We start from the raw sequence: 23,296 nt of genomic DNA, 5'->3' as shown, positions 1-23,296 counted from the left end.
TGCTACAAAACAGACAGTTCCCGTCACACACTGACCTCAAACCTCCTGTCTCAGGAACAACAGACTCAAGAACACGTTTTCAATTGTTTCACATATTTAAATGTGAACTTTTGTCAATCAGAAAAAACAGATTTGAAGTACAAAAGGAAATACAACTCAACCTCTGAAGCTTATGCTATTCATCAAAATAAAGATTAGTTGAGTATCAACTGTTCTATGATTGACAAAATAGCATTGAGCACACTCATTATGCCCTACTGAAAGCTCACAATGGGAGCCATACATCTGCTGCAAGCTGTTTCACTGACTCCCCGAAGGACACTAATGCCCAATGTCCTTAATGTAAGTGCTACAAAAATGGAGATTAAACATTATAAACAATATACAAAACAACTAAAAGACTTCAAGTTATGATCTTCTTTGGTGCAAGATGAGAAGACACTTTACTACAACTATATGGAACCAAGCCTACCCAGCTGTGACTTGCACTGAAGTGAATTCAAGATACTTGCAAAAGTAATAGGCTTTAAATCATAAGCAAATATCATAAGGATTTTAAGATTAGCAATTTTCCAAAAATGCATTGCTTTAGACATGTAACTATTTACACTGAATTTTTATTAAGATCACTTACTGCAAAAATTGGGAGAAAAAGTACATTGTTCAGCAAGTGTGCTTCAAGCCATCAATTCAAAAAGTTAGGGTAACTTTGTTCTATTCTCAGGAGATTAGAAGTTACTTTTGAAGCTACAACACCACATTAAGTTCAATAAACCCAAAATGAAGTTCACCTAGGAATTTTTAAGCAACCGGATTTATTGTACAGTGTGACTTAGAGGGGAAAAAATAACACACTAACCCTTGGGTCCCATACAGGCAAATTAAGATTGCATTCTTCTGGCTGTTTCAATAGCACTGGATTTGGCCATTCCCTGTTCAAAAAGATTGTAGCACTGAATAAGACTGTTGGATACAACCATGTATGTTCAACAAACAATACTTTTGAATGCGATCCTTCTTAACTCTGCTCTCAAGGTAAAGCACCATTTCCTCAAGACTAGGCTGGTTTAACTGGGATTGTTTAAATAAGATGTATTGCTGAACTACAATATAACTCCAATTAGCTTCTCCAGGGCATCAGAACAAGGAATTTTCTGTAGTCTTGGAGGTTTATAATCACTTGTTTAGGTAATTAATTTGAACTCCTCTAAATTATTCCTGAAATATACCAATCAAAGAGAAATTTCTCTGTGAAGACTGACATTGAGTCCATCTTCAAGCTAGCTGTTTCATGGACAAACTACAGAACAAACAGCTAGCACAATTACACCATATAGCATCATTGCAAACCATATGTATTAAAAGAAAATTATAATCAAGAGAGAAAGAAACCTTGCTGAATGAAATACTAAAATGTAACTCTTGTTCTTCAAGTCATCTTACCCCCCCCCCGAATAAAAGCTATCTTCCTATAACGAGCAGAAGTTGGTTCATCCGTTGGAATTTGTACATTAATGCTCCTATGCTATGCATGTACAAAATGGAGAGAAGTCCAAGAAACACATTAAACAGAGACTGCAATCAATTCCCCTCTATTAGCTTAGTGTGGCAAAATATTACTAAACACTACATACCTCAAGGAGGCTAGAAAGCCTATGAACACAAGGCAGTGAAAGTGTGCAAATTATCTTCACATTAAGAAAAGACACTATACTTGAAGTAAAGCAACACCTTGGTAAATGATGCTTAAAATCTGTCAGTGTCTCATGAAGAATAAAGGTATCCAGACACGGTCTTTCAAGAAAAACAGTATTCATTTGTAATTTGCAAAGTTCACTTTTGTCCCATTTGTTCTAAATTTACTTGGAATGTCCCCATCAGAGTTATTCAAACCATCTTTCTGAGCTAACTAGCTCAAGAGAACGAAATAGCATGTAATTCTGAAACACCTACCACTCCACACTGACAAAATTAAAACCTGTATTTTTGCCACTTGTTCTCTTAAATTGCATTTAAGCTATGTGCCTAAACCAGATACTGGCATACCTCCTTTATCCCAGTATCTGAATGGTAAAACTTTAAATTTTGGCTTATCTGCTATTATTTTCTACTATAAAAGTATTTTATCTGAAGAGTACTGTTGAGTTACAAAAATACTTGAGAAAATTTTAATTAGGAACTAGGTGGTTTTGGTTCGGATACTTTAAAAACATGATATGTTGGATGACTTATTGAAAAACTAAGCTGACAACTTTCTGGTGGCAAGAACAATGCTTCTAATTTAACTTAATCTGGTAACAGCTGAAAATGGTACCATAAAAACAGGACTAAAATTTAGTGTCTACAAACAATTTTATTTTAGTTTAATCTAAATTAAAAACAAACCAAAAAGCAACAAAAAAAAAAAACATACCATTTAGAAAATACCAAGAAAAATTTATGTACAAGAGTTGATGCTATTGCATTTGGATAAAGCTGGCAAGTTCTTGCTACTAGCATAGCCCAGGAAACACCGCCAAGGAAACCTAGTATATTGGAATAGATGTTGTGGCCTGTGGATTGAGAAGAGACAAAAGGAGAGAGATATCAGTAACCAGAAGAGGTAGTGAAAACTTCACAAATTTTTGAATAAAACTGCTTACGTTTTGCCCACAATTTGATAGCTCTCAGTGTTAACCTGAAGTTGTCAATGTTTGGTACTAGATGCAGAATTTCATCGGTTACGCGGCAACCTGCAAAAGAAAGAATCAATTACAGTTGCTGCCTCCAAAGTTTTTAGCTTGCTTATCCTCCCTCACCTTCAAAACTACCAAACTTTTTAGATGAGCATGCTGGAAACTCGTTTCATATTCTGATCACTTTTGTTTTCAATTAGAAACCTTAACATATTTTCATGTGCCTTTTTTTCATTTTTAGTGTTTTATAGCAGACTCAGCCAATTCATGAGCACATGACTACAGTTTTGGACTGCTACTTGATTTTTGTTATTAATGAACTATGTAAGCTGTTGAAGAAACAAACAAGTTCTGCTGTTACATAAATACATGCAGTATATCATGGAATGCGCAGTCCAACTGAATAAAGTGTAAGTCTTCATGAACCTACAGAAAACCTGCCAGTCATAGGTCAAAGCTTTGAATTTTTAAGAACAGGCTAAAAAGAATAGTTTTTAAACATACTAAAACAAACGTACTGCTACTTTGATGGGATATTTTCAGACTGTAACACTATAGATAGCAGTATTAACTGCTTGATTTTAGGGCATTTATAATAAAGAATAAGTAGTACTTCATCGTTACTCAGTAGTTGCAGAGAGCCGTTCACAAGAAAATAGTATTACCTAAGACTACTTTCAAAGTAAGTAAGAGGCAACTATGAATTCTAGAGATTGCACAGATGGGAATTTCACAAAACAGTTTAAGTGGCTGTGATAATCTCAATTATCAAGGTTTTAGCTTGCAACAACAATCAGTGCTCCTCATGCAAACATGCTCCTCTTTCCCATCAAGCTGCAGCCAGGCTAAAGCCCCTACCATCCTGTACATAAATAACGATTTTTTAAGCTACAGTATTAGAGAGAAGGGTTACACAAGCTAGTAAGCTACTAAAACCTGACCTCAAACTGACACCATTTTGATATCTCCAATTTATCACTGAAGCAATTTCATGTATGTTTATGCAAACACAAATTAAAAAACAAACACACATCTTTATTTACAGAAATGCATAATGCTCCAAAAGTCTTGCAAGTCCCATCCATTTCTAGAACCATATACCAAGAGAAAAAAAAAATCATAAGCAGTCTGGCCAACAAGACACAACCCTTCGCTCCAGAAAGATACATAAAACTGGCTATAACTTTATTTCTAAATGTGAAGTTGCTGTATTTTCCGTCAAATCCACAACTACTGTATCAAAGAATCTAGGATAATTATTTCAAGATTAGACAAGTCGATTTACAAAACAGTACATACATACCATTAAGACTTCGTATGCATCTAATGTCTAAATTTTTAAGTAGGCTGTCGTCTCGTAGATCTAAGTCCTCAGGAATAGTTTGCAGTGCTAATCTTGCAAACAAAATATCAATCTTAAGAACAAAAAAGAGGTAAGACATTAGAAAACTCTTCTTTCTTCTGTAGAATTCTGTAAGTAATTTTCATCAAGTTTACTAACAGTAGTCTTCCTAGCACAAAGAATCCCTTTAAAAATATATATACTAACATCCTTCACAGACCTAAAAGAAACATTTTCAGATGCTTCATCTATCTTATGGCTCCTTTGACAAGAGGATAAAATACACATTTAGATTAATATAGAACCAGCACACACACAAAAACTATGCTGTCAATGTAAATAAAAATCATTTGGGAACAAGCATCACTGCTAGGTCCAGAATACAAAATCCTACCAACATCAGAACAAGCTATGAAAACATGAATCCTGGTTTTAACCTAAATATTCTCAAATATCCAAAAGACTGAGGGGAGTCCTTATTGCTTTCCCTCACGAGGATGTTGAAGACCACGAACAGGCAGGTACTGATCTCTTCACTCTCGCAACCAGTGACAGGACTCAAGGAAACAGCATGAAGCTGAGCCAAGGGAGGCTTAGGTTACACATCAGGGAAAGCTTTTTTTACCCAGAGGGTGGCTGGGCACTGCAACAGGCTCCCCAGGCCAGTGGTATCAGCCCCAAGCCTGACAAGAGTTCAAGAAGCATTTGGAGAACACTCTGAGGCTCATGGTGTGACTCTTAGGATGTCCTACACAGGGCTAGGAGTTGGGCTTCGATGATCCTGATGGGTCCCTCCCAACCCAGCATATTCTATGATTCCATGAAAATTAGAGAAAGAGCAGGATACCTTTCCCCATCTAGCCCTGTAAATCACGTATGTAACTAGCTGACTCTATATAAAGACCAGTGTCTATGAAGAGTCTAGGTATCTGATTACAGAAAAGATTCTGAAAATTCAGCAAACTGCTGAGCAAGCGTACACCTTTTAAAACTATGGGCAATTTCTTTGCTATTACTTCTGCAATACTCAGTTTTTCTAGGCCAAGAACATCCAAAATACTATTCAGCACAGAGCTAGAGTTTTACATTGCCCTGCACACAAGGACACCACAGAGTAGAGAAGTCAGTTTGCGCTTCAGTCAGTCAGTTAGTTGATGAGAATATCAAGCAGCCTTGATACTCAGCCACTTAGCAGCAGATCAGTAGCCTTTCTGCAAGGCAACAAAGGTACTTCACCAAATGAAGCTTTTAATCAAACTGGTTACCACTTGACCGACAAGACAATGAAATACCTAGTACTATTGCACCAAGAACAAAACTGGTTTAGTTACATTAAAATTATTTCAGATAAAGTGAAGCTGAAGACATCTTAAAGACTTTTTGTAGGTACTTAAAACTTTGCATCCATCCATTTTAAACTATGAAGCACTTCTCCACAGAAAAGTATTTCCAAAGTATTCAGGGCATTTTGTATTTCAAAGTCCTTAATAGCTGGTCTTATCAACCATCTGTATTACATATAGAAGTTTCTACTTCAGTCACAAGTACTACTTCTCAGTGTAAAACAACTTCAAGTTCAAACTTAACTTCAGCTTAAAGTTCTGCTCTCTTATCTAGAACGTCTAACACCTCTAAAGATTCAAAGCTCATTGACATTTCTTTTCAAATAAAGAAATTAACAGTCTGTCCTACGTAACTGGGGGAGAGGTAGCTGGTAATCAAATACAAAGTACTCTACAGGAAGAACAAAAAAATGAAGGAAGTTGTTTATTCTAAACAAGAACATAAAATGTGCATGTAAAAAAACGTCAGAAATTTCCTAAGCTTTAATAACAGGATCACCACAAAACTGAAGTCCTTTTCCTCAGTTCTAACTTCTGGCATGTTTTGCCTGGGTTAGCAAAAGGCAAATTAAATTAAAATCTTTTGATACTGATACAGTTCGGCACAAACACAACTATCAGAAACTGTGGTCCAACAACACTGGTATATACAAAGAGGGTGCTTATGATAGAAGAAAAAGAACTCTCATGCACTGTCAGCAACATGGGTTAAGTCGCAGTAATAAACCTAAGCCCATCAAAGGCCGTCATAAATTACTATATTGGAACAAGATGCTACTTCTTTTAGAACAAACAGTCCTTTTTTTTCCCGTATTTGGTCTTGTATTTCAAATTTCATTTTTAAAAAGGAGAGACAACTCTGGCTCGAATGTAAATGACTGGAGGAAAAAAAAAAAAAACCAAACCAGCATATAAAAACCAAACTGACCAGAAGACAGCTATGGCAAGTTTCAGTATCTAGAATGAACACCTAAGCTATGTAAACAGAAAACAGATTCTCCAGAAAAATGTTCCTAACACCCAACTGTATATGGACAGTAATAAAATGGCTAACAGATACAAAAATCACAGACTGGGAGACAAGGAATTGCTCATCTTGTGTACAGTACTACACCATGTCATTTGCCAAAGGTTAGCAAGGGAATTCTCTCCCCTCCGTAAACCAACCTTCTTGGACCCACCAGCTACTTGACATCGTTGACATAATCCAACTCTATGTCTCATGAATTGTGTGTATAAAGAGTTCATATGTTTCTGTCTTGTCACCAAAAGATGAAAGTTTGACTATAACAGTTTGAGAAGAATTAACAGAGTATCTCTTGAAATCACCATTCCTGTTTCCTTATCAAAAATCAAGTTAAACAAGTTCAGTGCTCCACGACAGCTGATCCATCAGGCTACACCCACCAAAACCATTGTTTTGGTCACGTGTTTACAGATATGTTAAGAGATCAGGACAAAAGGAATACCCAGCTTGCCTTCAGCGGCATATTTCTGAGAACTAGTTAAAGACCACAACTTTCTACAATGTAGGATAATGAGGCAAATCTTTCATGTTTGGATAGCTAATCATTAGCAGTCAAAAAAAATTCTGAAGCCATATTATTTACAAATATAAGTTTTATTAAATGTTAAGTCTAAATAATGCCAATACTGGTATTCTACAGGTCAGTAAACTAATCAGTACAACTGGGTAGCAGTGCCAAAAAAACAGGGAGATATGCACAAAGCTTCAAGTCCATCAAGAAAAACTTGTTTCAGTCTTAAATTTCCACTTTAAATTATACAACTGAGGACTGTTGTCAAAATCTTAGGTATGAACTTCAGAGAGTCACTTTAACAGCATTCATATGAATGAATAATGAGTTATTAAGATCTAAAAAACTTGTTTTAACCATATTCTACCAAAACAAATTAAAAGATGATCTTTACCTCTATTCCATCAAAACAAAGTTTAATAACTGGGACAAAAGCTTCTTCAACAGCCTGGGGGGAAAAAAAGTTGTATTTTATTTTCAGTACAGAGAACATTTACAAACAATAACTACCAGGTCTAGACAATCCTAATGAAATGCTATTTATACCAATGCTTTTCTGTTCTCAGGTTGATTTTTATCAGCAATGTCTCTCTCCACTATTGAGACTTTATGCAGTAAGCACTGACCTACTATGTGCTGCAGCTGCCTAAATGTTAATTATAATCCAAACTCACACCAACCAGCTCTGATGATGTTACTTCAAGGTCCAACCCTCTTTCTCCCTACACTCAAGACATGATCAAGCATCTTTTACTCCTCACAAATACCTCCAAGTATTTCAAGTCCAAGCTATGGGGATTCTTGCTCTAAAAGGCCTCTTATTTCTGTTGCTACAGTTAGTATAAGAAAAGAGAAAACTGTGTAACTATGCAGCCTGACTTCACCTAAAGCAATTTCAAGTCACCAGTCTCCAGAGGTCAAGCATGTTTTTAAAATGTGGTCAATAATACGGTGTTTTGTCAAACAATACCACGATTAAACTATGGAACATCTACTCTGGAATCAGCTATGAATACCATTTTCCTGAACTGATCATCTGAACTAAATGCAGATCTGTAGCACATTGCTTTTGTAAAAGCAAATAACACTGCCTACTTCCAAATAAGAAATACTCTGAACTGTTGGAGGATAAACTGTTTCAAGAGTGTTTCAGTTCTTAACAATAGGTGGAGACAACACTTGTCTGTGCTCAAACTTTAGTTAAGGTTACCTTAACATTGCTGGTTGGCAGGATGGATCCTACACAAAATATTAAGTTCACAAGTGTCTCATACTCACTCACTAGAGCAACCACTAAGAAAGTCTATGTTCCCCTAAAGATGGAGATGTACAAACTCCTAATACTAGCGGGAACAATTTAAGTGCTAAGACACCCTGACATAACGGTGATTTGCATCACTGAACACCACTGAAGAGCATACATACCTTGCTGTTAAATCAACTACATTACCTGGAGTTAGAGTTTACAGCAAAGTCAAACAGAAATCTGAAAATCTGAATCCTCTCAAATAGAGCACATCAATTTAAAGATTATTAAAGGTGTTCAGATAATAAAGCATTCAAAACAGTTGTTTCAGTGCATACAGTGTTACCACCAGATGTTTGCACTACCCTGGTTACCAACTACAGGATGCATAGAGTGGAAGAATGCTGCAGAGACAGTTTCATTTATTTTATGAGAGCAGGACTAAAGCAAACAAAGACTTGCCAGCAACTACCTTCATTTAAAAAAAAAGAAAATAGGAGCAGAGAAAATTTACTCTGAGCCAATATCAAGATTAAAGTTCCCACCAGTTGACTCAGGGAGGCTTGTCAGTGAGGTATAACAGAAACAAAATATTGCATTACTACGGTCTTCCACTACTACAAGGGAAATCTTCATCTTTACAAGCTAAAAATCTTGCACAAGCATCCAGTAATGAAACACACTAAAAATACAGCTTCCCTTTTCAAATGCACAGTTGACAGCCAATACAAAAAGTTTAGTTAGCATCAACCAGCGTAACTATTTATATCAGCATGAAGTTATAAAAAAGCAGCATAAAGCCTTCATTAAAAGCACACAAGTTTGGTCCTGAACACTGTCAAGCTAACATTTACATTTGCCTGCTTCTAGTGAGTAAGCAGAAATGTTGCCATACTAATACACGTGCTAGGAGATCATTCTGCCATCCAAAATTTTAACTGAATGCATCTATGAAGAGTGAGCAGAGAAAATTTGGAAGAATCTCTATTTATTTCAACCCTTATGATAGGCTTTGCCACAGGTTAACAAAAAATCCTTTGCAAGCCTTAACAGTAAAGTTATATTTACTTATTTAATGCATCATCTTTCACTACTGAATTTTCCTAATCCTCAGGTCAGCAAGCTGTATCAGGCGTTTCACATACCCTCAGATCTTTCACCTCTTCTTGTTGTTTTAATTTTTCATAAAATGATGTGAAAAAATCACTTCTTTCAACATGTCTTGGTGCAACACAGAGGGCATCAATATCAGCACCTGAAATTGTTAATTAGCAGAAGTAAATTACTTGATACTTCACGTGCATGGAATGTCAGGAACAGAAAAAATTTAATTAATAATTAAACAGGAAAATTTAGTTTCTCATCATGTGGAATGGTGTTTTTTGAAATACTAAGTCAAATCAAATGAAAAAAAAATTCATGGCCATTAAACATAGAGAACACATACATACACGCTTCAATTGTAGAACACTTGTAATTTTCAAAGAACAAAACATGAAAATGTAAGTATACAACTTCCTTTATCTTTAAATAATTTTCAACGCTTTTGTCTGTTTCTCAATCCATGATGAAAACATAATATAGGAATATACTTCTTTTATTTAGAATGAAGACTAGAGATGGTTAACTAAAAAAATTAAGAAATCTAACATCACCTCAAAATACAGCAAGATCAATCATTAGCTCAAACACATGGATTTCTATCACAAAAGGCAATGTTACCTTTTGTATGAACCCCTAATCTATAGGATCCAAACGTAAAAATTTTTCCTCCAACGTTTTCTATTACAGATTGCGGAAGATTCTAAATGGAGAAAAAAAAAAGGTTATTTTACCTTAAAAAGTTATAACAACACAATTTATTTTCAAGCAAGAGGAAAAATATTGCATAAAATTCATGCTGTTGAACTACTGAAATAATCTCAGTATTTACAGAAAAGACTGAGCTATGTGTGCCACTTGGACCATTTGTAACATTTCAACCACCTTACACATTACTGCCTCAAACCTGGTAATTGTTGCACCAATTCTACACTTCAAGGGCAACAGCTTTATAATACTACAGAGATCAAACACATCTTGCTTACCACTCAGGCATTTTAGACTGACACAGAAATTGATGATGAATTCCAATTTAGAGCAACACAAAACACAGTCTACTGTATCTACTACTTTCAGAGACACCTGTACTACAGCCTTTAAATAAAAATTTGGGTTTGGGAAAGGTATTTATTTTATATATTTGTGTTGAAATTGTTTAGGTACATCTACTAAAGTTCCTAGTCTTGAAAAAAACTGTTGAACCCACATTACTGTGGGCAAAGAGGGCTATCCTTTCACAATAGGATGCAATGCTACAATCTGAAACCCTACATGAATGTTTACACAGCAGAACATAAAATAAATCCAAACTTCTATTTTGCAATGTATATTAGATTAACTTAAGTAGCTTTCAATTTTATACAGGTCATGATACTCTCACTATTTTGTTTTCAAGGATCAAGACACACATAGCAGGGCTGTCCCTGTCCATAATTTTTTTCATATATAATTTTTATTGCATAAGGAAAGTGTAAAGAAAAAATACAATCCCAAATACACACAAAGAAAAATAGCTTAAAAATTAGGGATTTACTCTAAAAAAAAAAAAAAGTCTATAATCATGCAAGCCTATAATCATTCAAAAAAGTTGTGTGGGGACAGGGATTACTATAAACTGGCAAAAACACTATCAGCATTATCAGTCTACAAAAGTAACATTGCAGGACTGATGTTAAAGACTACAGACCACAAAGATGCAGGATGTACATTTTAAGATCTAGCACTGTTTTACAAAGGCAAATAATCTAAGCACTTAATTAATACAGTACTATATGCATGAATTTTGAGAAAAAGTCAAGTAACATTTATGAATTTCCTTCTTTGACAAGGTTCTACTACCAAGGGGCAATGCTGCCTGTAAACAAAAGAAACTACAGGAGGATGGTATTTGTTTTGATCCCCAAATCTAAGGTTCATCCCATTTAGTATAGGAACCTGTTATCGAATAATCTTCCTACAGCAGTCTTAGAATCACAGTATTGGCAACTCCACATAAAATACATCCATACCTTGCTTTCACTGATTTCCCGTATCCATTCCTTTACCAAGTTATTTAATTTTCCCAAAATTAGAATCCTATTAATGAAAACAGCAGAATGATGGGTTACAAACTAAGACAAAACTAGCAGAATTTTTTAAAGACTGTGATCATCATTACACAATAAGTCAACTAGAGTAACATTACAGGTGTAATTAGAGATCTTGTTTATATATATATCTACTGAAAGAAAGTTACTCTTACAATATTCCCACTATTTTTCCCCGCTTAGAGACATTCAAGAGATTTAAGCTCAAAAAAAAAAATGCAAGCATGCAAGGCATATGCACATGAATTCTACTCATTTTCAAACTAAAACTTTAATTCATACAGCACATGCACCTAGAAGAACAGTGATAAGCAGTACTGAGAGGAAAAAAAACAACTCTAGAAAGCTTAGTATGGGAAAAAAAAGTATAAGGTCCATTACAATAAAGTAGTGATGAAGGGGAAAAAATGCAATCCAGTCTCTGAAATTTAAAGACCATTTTAATTCCTCTCTGTGTTTTGAGGTATTCCTCTTAACTGAGAAAAATTAAGCTGACAATTTCACTAGGCTTTTAAGAAAGCATTTGAAAGAACACAAAAACTCGGGGTTCAATAGTCATACATGAACCTCCTGACAGGACAAAAACCAGCATTCACTCACCTGCGTTGCAGCTCTTCTTCCTCTTCAAATACGCCATAAGGTTTAAGGGTTTCAATTAATTTCTGGGTAAGCATGCAGTCAAACTCCTTGGGGGCAGCTAAACTGATTGGTGAGGTAATGCCATAATGCTTCTGTAGCTGCTGTGTTTGTGATCCCTGGGTTGTAACGGGACTAATAAAGGCAATTAGATAAAGTTAATGACAGAAAAAAAACAAAACAAAATTATTTATTTTTTCTCATCAGCAGACAAGAGATACATAATAAGACATAAAAAGTTAAGCCTGGTGTTAGCATTTACATCCCAAATTACTGTGTTAAATCTGTCCTATTAAGGACACCAGTAGAACTGCCTATCACCAACTCTTAATATCCATTAGCATTATTTCCCCTTAATTATTTTTTTCATTCTACTAGGGCAAAAGCTATATCATCATCAGTTTGGGCTCCTTCACTCTCAAAGTCCAAAGTAAAGAGAACCCTCCATGTCAAAAAGTCAAGCTGACAGCAGAAGTGAAAAAAACCTGCACTCTTGGCAGGCATAGCATTCCTTAGTATACTGCTGTAGTATCAGTCATGCATGTTTATACCTCTTATATACTATTTCTATCATACAAAATGAGAAATATTTTCACAAGGCTAACTACCTATTTATTACATGTAGAAAAACTACAGTATAACTTCAATTATACTGCCATTATTTCTCGTCATCATCTCCTCAAGATTTCATTCCTCATTTCCATAATGACTAAGTATTAAAAAAAGAACAGCTAAACTGAAAATTGATCAGAATCCACAAAACATAATATTCCACAAGTTAAACCCACTTTATAACAATTCTAAGTACTATAATTTGTTTGTAATCAAGAATTAAGTCACAATGAAAGTTTGAGCACATCTGTCCCTTTGCTCACCAGAAAAAAAAAAAAAGGCACATCAGGAAAAAATATTTTATAAGTGTACATTAAAAAAAGTTAACCTTCAAGTAATCATGGGGACTGGGGCAATGTCTGGGAAAATTGTTTTATGCTGCTTCCTTTAGCTATGAGGTTTTAATCAACTAATGAAGAATCTGGTAGCACCTGAACAAATCATATAGATCTTAGGACTTTAGGTGTCAATGAAAACTTTTTTTAAAAAAAGCTGTTCAGATGAATTACATAAAACAGTAATTCAAATTAAGGACAAAGGAATCCCCTAAAACTTTTTTTTCTCTTAGAAAAAACTTTAAGAATGCCAACACAAACAGTAGCTTCAGCCACTTAACTGCCACTAAAAAAAGCAGCCAGAAAACAAAAAGTGTCAATATACAAACATCCTTTGGATATTTTTAATATTTTAACTTATACCCCAAAGCAAGCTGTTTGAACTACATTCCCCCCACCCCTTACCCAACCATTAATTGGAAAAAATAAATATGCTTTTTAAGATTTTTCAGTTTACTTTTACAGGCTTTTTAAAGCAGTAATACAAAACAATCAATATTTTAGCTTTGTGTAACAATTTCCTGATGGTCTAACTGTAATTTTCACCCATTCACAGCAAGAACCTGAATTCAATTCAACAGATACTAGACTTCATTAAAAAGGCTGGCAAAATACAGCCTGGCAGATGCTGTTACTAGATTTCAAAAAAAACTCAATGTCACTGAAAACCAGATTCTGCAAAGCTAATTCCTGAAGTCAGCAATGCTGACAGAGGCCTCTGTATTCCCCCTACTTGTAAGGGGCATGATTCACCAATTCAAGAACTAACAACTTAAACATAATCCTTTACCTTGTCTATAAAATGACAGTACGTAAACCCCAGTCAAACATCAGATTTCTTCCCTAGTCTGGTTTACACACAACCCTGACAGTGCAATGTGCAGCTCTGCCTTCAAAACACCACACTGCCATGACTCAAACCAGCGTTCCTCCAGCTCCTACAGGACCACCAGAGCATGGCCACAGGGCACAAATGAGCTTTGAAACTCTTCACTAAAACAATGGCTTCAAATAACCAATTAAATTGATCACCAGATATACATCTTTGGGAATTGTTACATAAAACCAGCCACAGTTCTTACATTTACTTTTATAATAATGAAATATCGATGTTTTCAACAGCGCAGGACCTTCCCTACACAAGTGTTTCACCTCTTTTTGAAGGTTGAGGAGTAAGTACCCTTTCACTGGGTTAGTGTGTAACAATTCTCAGCACAGCTGCCTTCAAGATTTTACAGCTGCAGAAGACTGGATGAAGCTTACATTTTACCATATATTAACACTGAAGAGACTATAGGTTATTTCCAGATAAAAACGTTTAAATTTTGATGATTACACCTGCTAAGTTAACTCTAGTCTAAGCCTTCTGTAGCACAACAAAGGATATGAAAAATTTCCTCTGGAAAATTAAAGAAATAAATTCTATTGCAAGAAAGTTCATTAAACTTAATGAAGGACAGAATAAAGTGACTTATCCTAGGTCATCTATTCATTTAAAAGGCAGCATGAAAGTTACTATAAACAAACAAGAAAAGGTATATCCTCTCCCTACCTCCTACCTCCCATAAAACCAAGAAACTCCAGAAAAAGCATTTGCTACCTGCTTTTTAAAGTAAAAGTAAATTATCTCTGAGAAATAAACTTTAGGCGCTCATCAGCCCAACTTTAATGCTGTATTTACATGTTACATTTTAGCCAGAAAATGCTAATGATAAATGCTCCTACACTTCTGCTTTTTTTCTGAAACCATGAAGATCATACTCATACTCCAATATCTTCCCTCTTAGTCACATATGGACATTCTAGCTTTGACTTGTGACATGTCCAGAGAAGAGTTTAAACTACCAAATTTATTGAAAGACAAAGGTGAAAAGCCAGGGAAGTATCAGTACTAACCTTCTACCCAATAGGATTAGAAATGTTAAGGCCTTGTTGGCGACTCAATACCTTGATGGTATGTCACATCTGGTACTCACCGAAGTTAAACATTAACAAAAAGCAGAGTATTAAACAGCAACTGGAAGTTCCATCTCAGCTACTCACTCTTGACAACAGCAGAGACAGATTTGGCAGACCATATCAGGGTCTGACACAACTGAAAGCATGTTTAGGGCTTGTTGTCGTTTGGTTTTTTTTCTAAAAAAAGAAAAAAACCAAACAAAATACCAAAACAAACAAACCAAACAACAGAAGAAAAAACCCTAAGCTTTTCTTTTTAAGATCACAAAGAAAATTAAGATACAGTTTGGGGCTTTTGGGTTCATTACTTGTCAACCACATATAAACATGAAGATCATCTTATCACTCTGAGATGACCATGAGCTATCTGTCAGTTGCACAAATATAAAATAAAGTTACAGAAAATGACATAGAGTTAAATTTAACATGCTATTGTTGTAGCTCTGGTTTAACCTGAATTTTTGAAAAACATATACTGACAATTCACCATGTGCAAATTGGGCAACAGCTACAGTGGGTTAATTCTAGAGTGTTGTGATTCAGTATTTCATATTCAAATATTAATTGCATCAGTAAGAAATGCACGTCTTTTTTCCCCATATAAAAACACAGACACAAAGCTCTAGTCTGTGCTAAGCTGAAAGCAGTGCAGCCAAACAACTTTTTCCTCAGAACCCGAAGTTTTCGTAGGCAGTATCTTTCTATACTGTTACCAGTAACTACCAAACTAAAAGAACAGGCCTTGGCTATAGGGTCACTGCTAAACCCATTTTAAACAGAGTGCAGAAGTGGAAGAAAAAAAACCCAACTAAAGCTTGTAAGAAGCTTTACAGTTTCCAGAGCACACAACTCTAAACTCCTTTAAATGGAAGTGACTATTTGTTGTTCTAAGGCAGAGGAGGGGTTACAATGCATCTTTTGAAGATCACATGATAGCCTGAACACATCCATGTAAACTGAACATAGAGCAGATACAACTATACCTATGTAACACCGTCCCATATATAACTAAAACTTGGGATACTAATTCCACGTTCTGTACTATTGTTTGCTTTTACAAGACTAGAACCTTTCCCCATCATCAGAAAAACCGACAATCCTGCCATGAACTACTTTTTCAGATGTGCTTTGTATTTAACCCAACTCCTGTCTTTCTAAGCACTGGTTCCTCTTCTCTCACAGTATTCCATGTCCATTCTAATAGTACTATTTTTTTGTGCTATTTGTGTTAAGATTTTACATTTCTTATCACAAACAAAATACAATTGCCATCAGTACCACACTATCTAAACATCATGCTACTGAAATTTGGGAAACTTCACAAAAATAAAAGACAGTACAAACAACTGAAATCTTAAAAATACATAGCATGATATTGAACAAATCATAACAATTTAAATTCCTGTAAGTTTCAGACTCATCCAGATACTAAGACAAAATACTCAACTCAAGGATTCTCAGTGATTATCCTCACTTCTCTATTTCCCTCTACTGATTACCTCAGCAAAATTTATTCCTTCTTATTTGCTATTGTAAGACATCCAATTCAGATTCCTGAAACAATACTAGGTCATCACACCATCAGGTTAACCAGCTGGAGCTAAATTCATGGAGCTCAAGCTCCACTGTGTCCAGATGCAGAGAAACTCTGTTGAGGGGTTTTGCTTCTTTTGAAGTTTCCTTTGACAATGGGTGACTGGCAAATTAGACTGAAGTTTCTAGCTTAATGCTAACACCATCACTCCAGACGAAGTTTCGTAACTCTAGGCAGGAAACATCAATGAAGTCCGTGCAAATCAGTTACTGAGGAACGTGTTTTAAATAGCTAAGACAACACAGCTGTCCCTCCTGAATGAAAGTTTCAGTATCTAGCAGAACATCACTGGACCATTCAGACCATGAATTAAGTCTTCAACTGTCACCATGAGATGTTCAAGATACACAAAACTGATCTGAACACAGGTATTAGAGCAGCAGCAAGCAACAGGGCTATAGAAGAGACTAATGTATGGCAAGAGGAACATCATTCATACAAATTCTGCTAACCTTGGACTCTCTCCTGAGCTCTCTGGCTCTCCTGTTTGCACAGCAGAATAGGGAAGGCAGCATGTGCAAATGTAAACCCATCCACAATATTCTTACTGACACAGTTGAAGGAGAAGTTTCTCAAGTTTAAAAAAAAGGAAAGTGCTAATGAACTGCACAGGCAGCAGTTAAACCAAAAATTATTTTTATTGCTATGCTGGAGACAAAAAAGTCAAGAGCAATTAAGAAATTCAGTAAGGCTGAATCAAAAGATAACAGGGAGTATAAAGCAAGAACTAGGAATCCCACAAAGCATTTCACTGTTGAGATTAATTTGTCTCAGTAGTGAAATCTGCTCAGCCCAAAATAACTGGGTTTCCAAGTTATGTGCAATACCTCTATATTAACAGGTATAAACTCAGTCCTTTTTTAGAGCAATACTGGAAGACTGAAAGCTATTGCAAAACTACATATCCTTGCCATCTAACAAATTAATCCTCAATACAGATTTTTATATTAATTGCTTCTCAATTAAAAAAGCTATCACTTTATGTTATGGCAACTATTCTTCTAAAGTCAGTCCAGTGCTTTGCAAAGTTAAGAATAATTTAATTCCTTTCCTAACAGCCTCTAAAATTCTCAACTCTGTTCAGAAACACACTGCTTACCCATTCCCAATCAGCACAAGCCATTTTAAATACAGTGCTGTACTTCTGGCATGTAAGTTGACAGTCTCTAATTAAAAGTGAAGAAACTTTGCATATGTCTATAGCAAAGTTCAGTGAAAGAAAAAATGAAGTCTTACTTCAGAAGTGAAAATCAGCTTGACTGTCCACTGGAAAGAGTAATTCTTAATGACATTCCAAAACTCTAATACAGAACTTACCAATACTAACAGTACTTAAAATTTATAGATCTTCTGGCACTTTTAAATGTTCATGTATATGACTCAATGCACTTTTCCACTTCTGGTTACAGAAAAAAAACACATCATATCAAAAGTGTTTTGCCATGAATTCAGCAGACACAGACGTTCAGTAGCTTACCAAGAAACGGATTCATGTTTTCTCTAGTTGGAGGGTTAGAAAGCCCCAGGTTACATGAAAAGACTACATCATCACTCACATAAACATAATACCAGCTTCACTGAGTCAGTAGCCTTTCTGTATAAGCCCCACACCCAACCAAAACACAAACAGCTCAGTGAGCTTCATTCTTCCCTGGCATCTTATGTTTCAGATAATGCACAGGAACATCCTGTACCTAATCATGCACTAAAATATATGTTTATGACAGGGGAAGTAGTCATCTTTGTTTCTAATCAGCTTTTTTGTTAAAGACTTCTTCCTTATACAGCCACTAGTGCTTCCCATATGAGAATTTTGACAAGAAGTCACATAAGTTTCTAAGATAAATTTTAATGTTTATAAAAATACTAAAGGTGTCTGCAAATTCCAGATGTCAGCATCAGTAGTCTTACTACTGATGTACCATGTACAGAAAGAATTGGCTTGGTTTTATATTTCTGTATCATACTGTTAATAAGCACACAACACAGCCCAATATGAACACTGGTGTACAGCTCTGGAGAACCTGAAACTTCCAAATCAAGAATAATGACAATCTCCAGTTGTATGGGAGATCAGTTCTGATAACGCCTGTCAACTGTAAACACCAGGGTTCAAAATAAAGTTTAAATGACATATTGAAAGGAACATTTTGTCACCATGAAAGTTTGGCAGTAACATAAGGTTGTTCCACTTTCACTCCAAAAGATTATTGTCCAGAAGACAGAATCAACTGGAAAGAATTACAGAGGAAAAAAATCTTCCCAAGCTGCCTCTTTCCTCTAAAGGCAGAGGTATCACTTCACAAACCCAAGAATTAGCATTACCAGCATTTCTACTTACTGGCACTATAATACTCACTTTTAAGTCTTGACTGAATGATACCAAGTCAACAATGCCATATATACAAATGACAGAACAAATGCATAAACTGAGAAGGCTTCATTTTTGCTAACTACAATAAACCTCCTGTACTAAGTAAGTTGCCAAGTAATGCTTACACTGAAAATAGCAATATATTGATGCAATTGTAACTATGTATTGTTATTTAAGAGTCTCTAGTAGGTGTCTAGTGTAGACACCTACATCAAGAGAAATTATCAATCATTCCAAAATTTTCCAAGTTGAAGGTCGCTATTATTACAACTCATAAAAATAGCCCAAACTTTTAAATGTTGTTACTAAGCATTTGGAATCTATGTAGTCACAACAAAATAAACTAAGAATGAAAGCAAGCAGAATAAACACCCTCCCATTTTCCTGAGGCTGAAAAGCCTAGCCAACTTCAAAGTTGACTTCTGGTAACTTTTCATTGCCATAATGAGCATGTGCAAAACTTACCTATAAGGACATTGGCACTTCATTATACAAGCATTAGAACCTACTTGGCATAGCCGTTTTCCTTCCTGCATTCACCCATTGGTCCTTTCCCTGCCAAAAACCCTTTCAGGTAAGTTTCTACCATGTTATCTACCCCAGGACTAACTTTGCAGTACTTTAGACTGAACTAAACAACCACAAGAGACAACCTTGGCTACTCTCCACTTAAAATTGACGTAAATATTTAAAATTACAGTGAATAATCCCAAATTATAACAGTGAAGAAAACAGTGAATAATCAAAAATTCTTTATATTTTTCCTTCAATTAAAAAAAAAACAACAAAAAACCGAAACAAACGGACTAATCGAAAATATATAAACACGTCTTATTCTGAAAAGTCATTTGACCACCTACACATCACTGTTTCAGTATATACACTATACACTGATTCACTGATTTGTATAACGTAATAAAATATTAAGAGTATGAACTACAGAACTGAGGTGATGTAAGTTCTGTCGTCTTAATCAGGAATCATAAAAACGTCAGCGATGGGGGAAAAAAAAAAAAAAGATAAGCGAAGAAAAAAAATGCCAGGGGTGGGGTGAGAGATATCAGCGAACAAACTGGGATGAATAAAGTCACACTTCGTTATTCCTGACTGCCAGCAGGGTCACGGCACGGCACGTTCGAAGCACAGGCGCCCCGGATTCCCGGCGGCGGGCTAGGGGGACACACGGGCCCGCAGCCCGTTCTGCCGGCCGGGGGCGCTGCCCGGAGCACCGGGAGTGGCGGGTTCCAAGGGCAGCGCGCTGGGCTCAGGGCGCCCACTGGCACCATCGGCCCAGGGTCTCCTGCCCCCAGAACGGGGAAAAACCGTCCGCGTGGTCACTGGGGGAGAGACTTCACGGGGGCCCTTGGCGGAAAAAGCGCTTCACCCTTGGCGCCCAGAGCGAGGAAGGGACAAACACGCGAGTCTCGCCCCTTCGTGCGCCCTGACCCAACAGCAGGGAGCGGAGGCCGCCGCACGCGTCCGCCCCTTCCCGGCACGTTGCCGCTGCGAGGTCGCAGAGACGGCGACAACAACGCAAAAGCCACATCACCGTCTCCTCCGGGGCTCACGGCGATGGGGGGTGAGGAGGACAGCGCGGAGCTCCCGGGGCGCGGGCAGCGGCGCCAGGGCCGCACACTGCGGCAGCGGAAGCGCCCGGGCCGAGGGGACCGCGAGGGGGGAAGGGCCCGAGCCCCGGCAGGAAGGGCCCGGGCATGCGGGGAGCGCCGAGCCGGGGCCGACACAACGCGGGCCCCGAGCGCGCCCCGCGAGCTCCCGCACTTACAACGGCATCGTCTCTCCGGCCCCTCCTCCTCCTCCTCCGCCGCCGCCGCCGCCACCACCGCCGCCGCGTCGTCCCCTTCCTCCTCTTCTTCCTGCTCCCCCACCGCTGCCGCCTGCGGATCGGTCACTCGTCCCGCGGAGCGGCGAGAGCCGCGACCATGGCACGGGCCGGGGCCAGGCCCCGGGAGCGGAGGGAGCGGCTGTGCCGGGCCCGGCCGCCGCCGCCGCTTCACTCGCCTCTTCCCCTCCGGCCTTCTAACATGGCGCCCGGACGCTACCACAGCAACGTCCCGGGGCGGGGGGGGCCTGACGCAGCGCGGCGGACACCCCCGCACGGCGCGCACACTCACCCGGCCGCGAGTGCGCAGACGGCCGGGGCGCCGCGGGGCACGCTGGGAAATGTAGTCACGGCGGCGGCGGCAGAGGCGCCGGCCGGGGTTTGAAAACAAAGCGCCAACGGCCGCGGGGCGGCGCGTGCGCGTGGCCGGGGGCCCGGCGGGGCGGGGCCGCGGCGCCGGGCGGGGCTCGCGGACGGGGCTCGCGGACGGGGCTCGCGCACGGGACTCGCGGACGGGACTCGCGGACGGCGCTCGCGGACGGGGCTCGCGGACGGCGCTCGCGGCAGGGCCGCCCCGGCGCGCGGAGCTCGGCCCGCTGCGGGCGCGCAAGGCGCGCTCTCGAACGCGCGCCGTGCGGGGCTTGGGCTGCCCGCGTCGGGCTCGCTATGCATTCGTGCCCTGCACAAAGCAAACAGATCCTTTTCTAAGAGTTGTTTTTGAAACACCTGCCTGGTCTGCATAAACTTGCAGAATATTAAAAAAAAAAAAAAAGTCACGTTCGTTATAGATCAGCTCAAAACTTTATTCTTAGAAAAGTAAATGCATTACAATAACTAAAGAAATCCTAATTTACCCTCTCTTTTTAAGTGTCCAGTTTTCATCTTTACTCTGAAAAGTAGTACTTTAGACAATTTTTTAAAGCTACCGATTATTTAATCTTCAACTGCCTCACGGGATAAATGGTAGCTTGGGCTGACAGCATATAGGACATATATTTTTGTGATCTATGTTTATCTTTAGAAGAGGAGATGATGGTTCTGGACTCTGTTCCTGACTTGTCTGTGTGACTATGAAAACAGATGACTTAAGATACTCTGTAAAAATACTAATATATCTGAATAAAAGCATTGGGCATTAACACATCTCAAATTCTGACACTCAAAGTTACAGACAAAATAACTGTAAAATGTTTCTGTATCACTATTCTTTCAGCTCTTCCTCTTTTTTTCCTGCACCTTTTGTACAAAGGGTCCTTGCCTTCTGTTTTGACAAAATCCTGTATTTGTTTTACACCCAGTATGTGATCAGTTTCAGCTCAGTCAGCATAGATACAGTTCCTGTCAGAGCTGGATGAAGTCAACAAAATTGAGAAGGACAGCCATGTGCTGGAAAGTCTAGATTCTTCAAGAATCTCTAAAAAATATCTATCTAGTTTTGAATGCTGAAGATTCTTAAATGAGATCTACAGCCATGTGTTTGGTACCAAAATAAAACACAGGTTTTATGACATACCTATGCTGGGAAACTGTTTACCAGTCAAGTGTTCAGTGCAGCACAAGAAGACTGTATTGTGTGACTTTTTGCCTCTTGGTAGCCTGGAGGGGAACTAAGGGAGCTTGCTGCTCCTAGTTATTTCCTTTTTCAGTAAAAACACCTTTCTTTTTGATAAAAGTTTTTCGCAGGCTACGTTCACTAAGGATCAGGAAAATAATATATTGTTTAAATAGAATGTGTAGCTAAAAATAAATCCAGGAAGAAGATTTTGCAGAGAGAACAAAATTCTTATGGTTTGGAGTTTCCAATAGACATCTGAAATACAGATGTGTAAATGTATCAAACAATACATACAGCAAATGGAAATGTTGTAGAAGAATATTAAAAACCCAGTACAAAAATAGTAATGAAGTGTAGAAATAAAAAATGAAGATTACATAATAACCTTAAACAAAAATTACATCAGAAACTAAGTATTTTTATCTAAAATGTATTAGGAATTTTCTCCCTTTTGGTTTCACAATTCCTATTGCTGCTAGGATTTAACGTTTATTCCAGTCGATATCAGGACTGTTCTTGAAGAGATATTCTGCCTATAAACAGAAGAGTTTCAAAATTACAATTATTTTCATAGCTCCAACTTTGAAATGTATGTAAAATAACAAAGATATAGTGGATAACATTGCTTTAAACAAAACTGCAGAACATATTAAATGGCCCTAAAATGTAACTTATGGCAGAAAATGTCCCTACGTCAAATCTCTTTCCCCCAAATACTGTCCAAAATACCATCAACCTCATGCTCCCTCTTTATAGTGGTAACTCTGTTTCTGTCATGGGCAAGAGAAGGAAGTGAGCCATTTATAACAGTATTTGTCACTCCATGGAAGTCTAGTGAGTACCCTAGGGCCTGATTTCTGGACCCACTGATACTGAACTTTAAAAGCTATGCAGGTATTGGGAAAGATCTCATACTTCTACAGCTACAGGTAGTTGTCACTCACCAGTAAGCAAAAATGTTAAACCGAGAAAACATTCCTTAGTGCCTGAAGTGGGATTGCAACACCATTGCTTTCATTTTAAGCTTTTGCTTGATTAATAAAATGCTCTGTTTCAGCT

General features: G+C 37.8%; 2 protein-coding genes across 10 annotated transcripts in view; both read right to left on the bottom strand.

Annotated features, from left to right (window-relative positions):
* The window catches only part of PAPOLA (poly(A) polymerase alpha), a 44,119-nt gene extending 23,147 nt beyond the window's left edge, over positions 1-20,972 (bottom strand). For 2 of the 5 annotated variants that reach the window (XM_069018218.1, XM_069018220.1), the window contains exons 1-10: positions 20,626-20,972; positions 11,933-12,103; positions 11,255-11,321; positions 9,867-9,948; positions 9,290-9,399; positions 7,293-7,346; positions 3,979-4,090; positions 2,643-2,732; positions 2,414-2,552; positions 860-932 (exon numbers count right to left, since the gene is read on the bottom strand). In XM_069018218.1, coding sequence (XP_068874319.1) covers positions 860-932; positions 2,414-2,552; positions 2,643-2,732; positions 3,979-4,090; positions 7,293-7,346; positions 9,290-9,399; positions 9,867-9,948; positions 11,255-11,321; positions 11,933-12,103; positions 20,626-20,633 — 906 coding nt within the window. In that variant the 5' untranslated portion in view covers positions 20,634-20,972. Of the gene's footprint in view, positions 1-859; positions 933-2,413; positions 2,553-2,642; positions 2,733-3,978; positions 4,091-7,292; positions 7,347-9,289; positions 9,400-9,866; positions 9,949-11,254; positions 11,322-11,932; positions 12,104-14,891; positions 15,059-20,625 lie in introns of those variants that run through there. The other 3 variants (XM_069018219.1, XM_069018217.1, XM_069018221.1) reach the window with 3 other exon arrangements.
* Positions 20,973-21,477: 505 nt separating this feature from the next.
* AK7 (adenylate kinase 7) overlaps positions 21,478-23,296 on the bottom strand; it is a 29,135-nt gene continuing 27,316 nt past the window's right edge. For all 5 annotated transcript variants that reach the window (XM_069018212.1, XM_069018215.1, XM_069018213.1 and 2 more), the window contains one exon: positions 21,478-22,770. In XM_069018212.1, coding sequence (XP_068874313.1) covers positions 22,720-22,770 — 51 coding nt within the window. In that variant the 3' untranslated portion in view covers positions 21,478-22,719. The remainder of the gene's footprint in view (positions 22,771-23,296) is intronic.

Source organism: Aphelocoma coerulescens, chromosome 5 (genome assembly GCF_041296385.1).
Source record: "Aphelocoma coerulescens isolate FSJ_1873_10779 chromosome 5, UR_Acoe_1.0, whole genome shotgun sequence".
NCBI classification, from domain to species: Eukaryota; Metazoa; Chordata; class Aves; order Passeriformes; family Corvidae; genus Aphelocoma; species Aphelocoma coerulescens.
The sequence above is the reverse complement of the archived record's forward strand: the minus strand, read 5'-3'. Positions and strand labels throughout refer to the sequence as shown.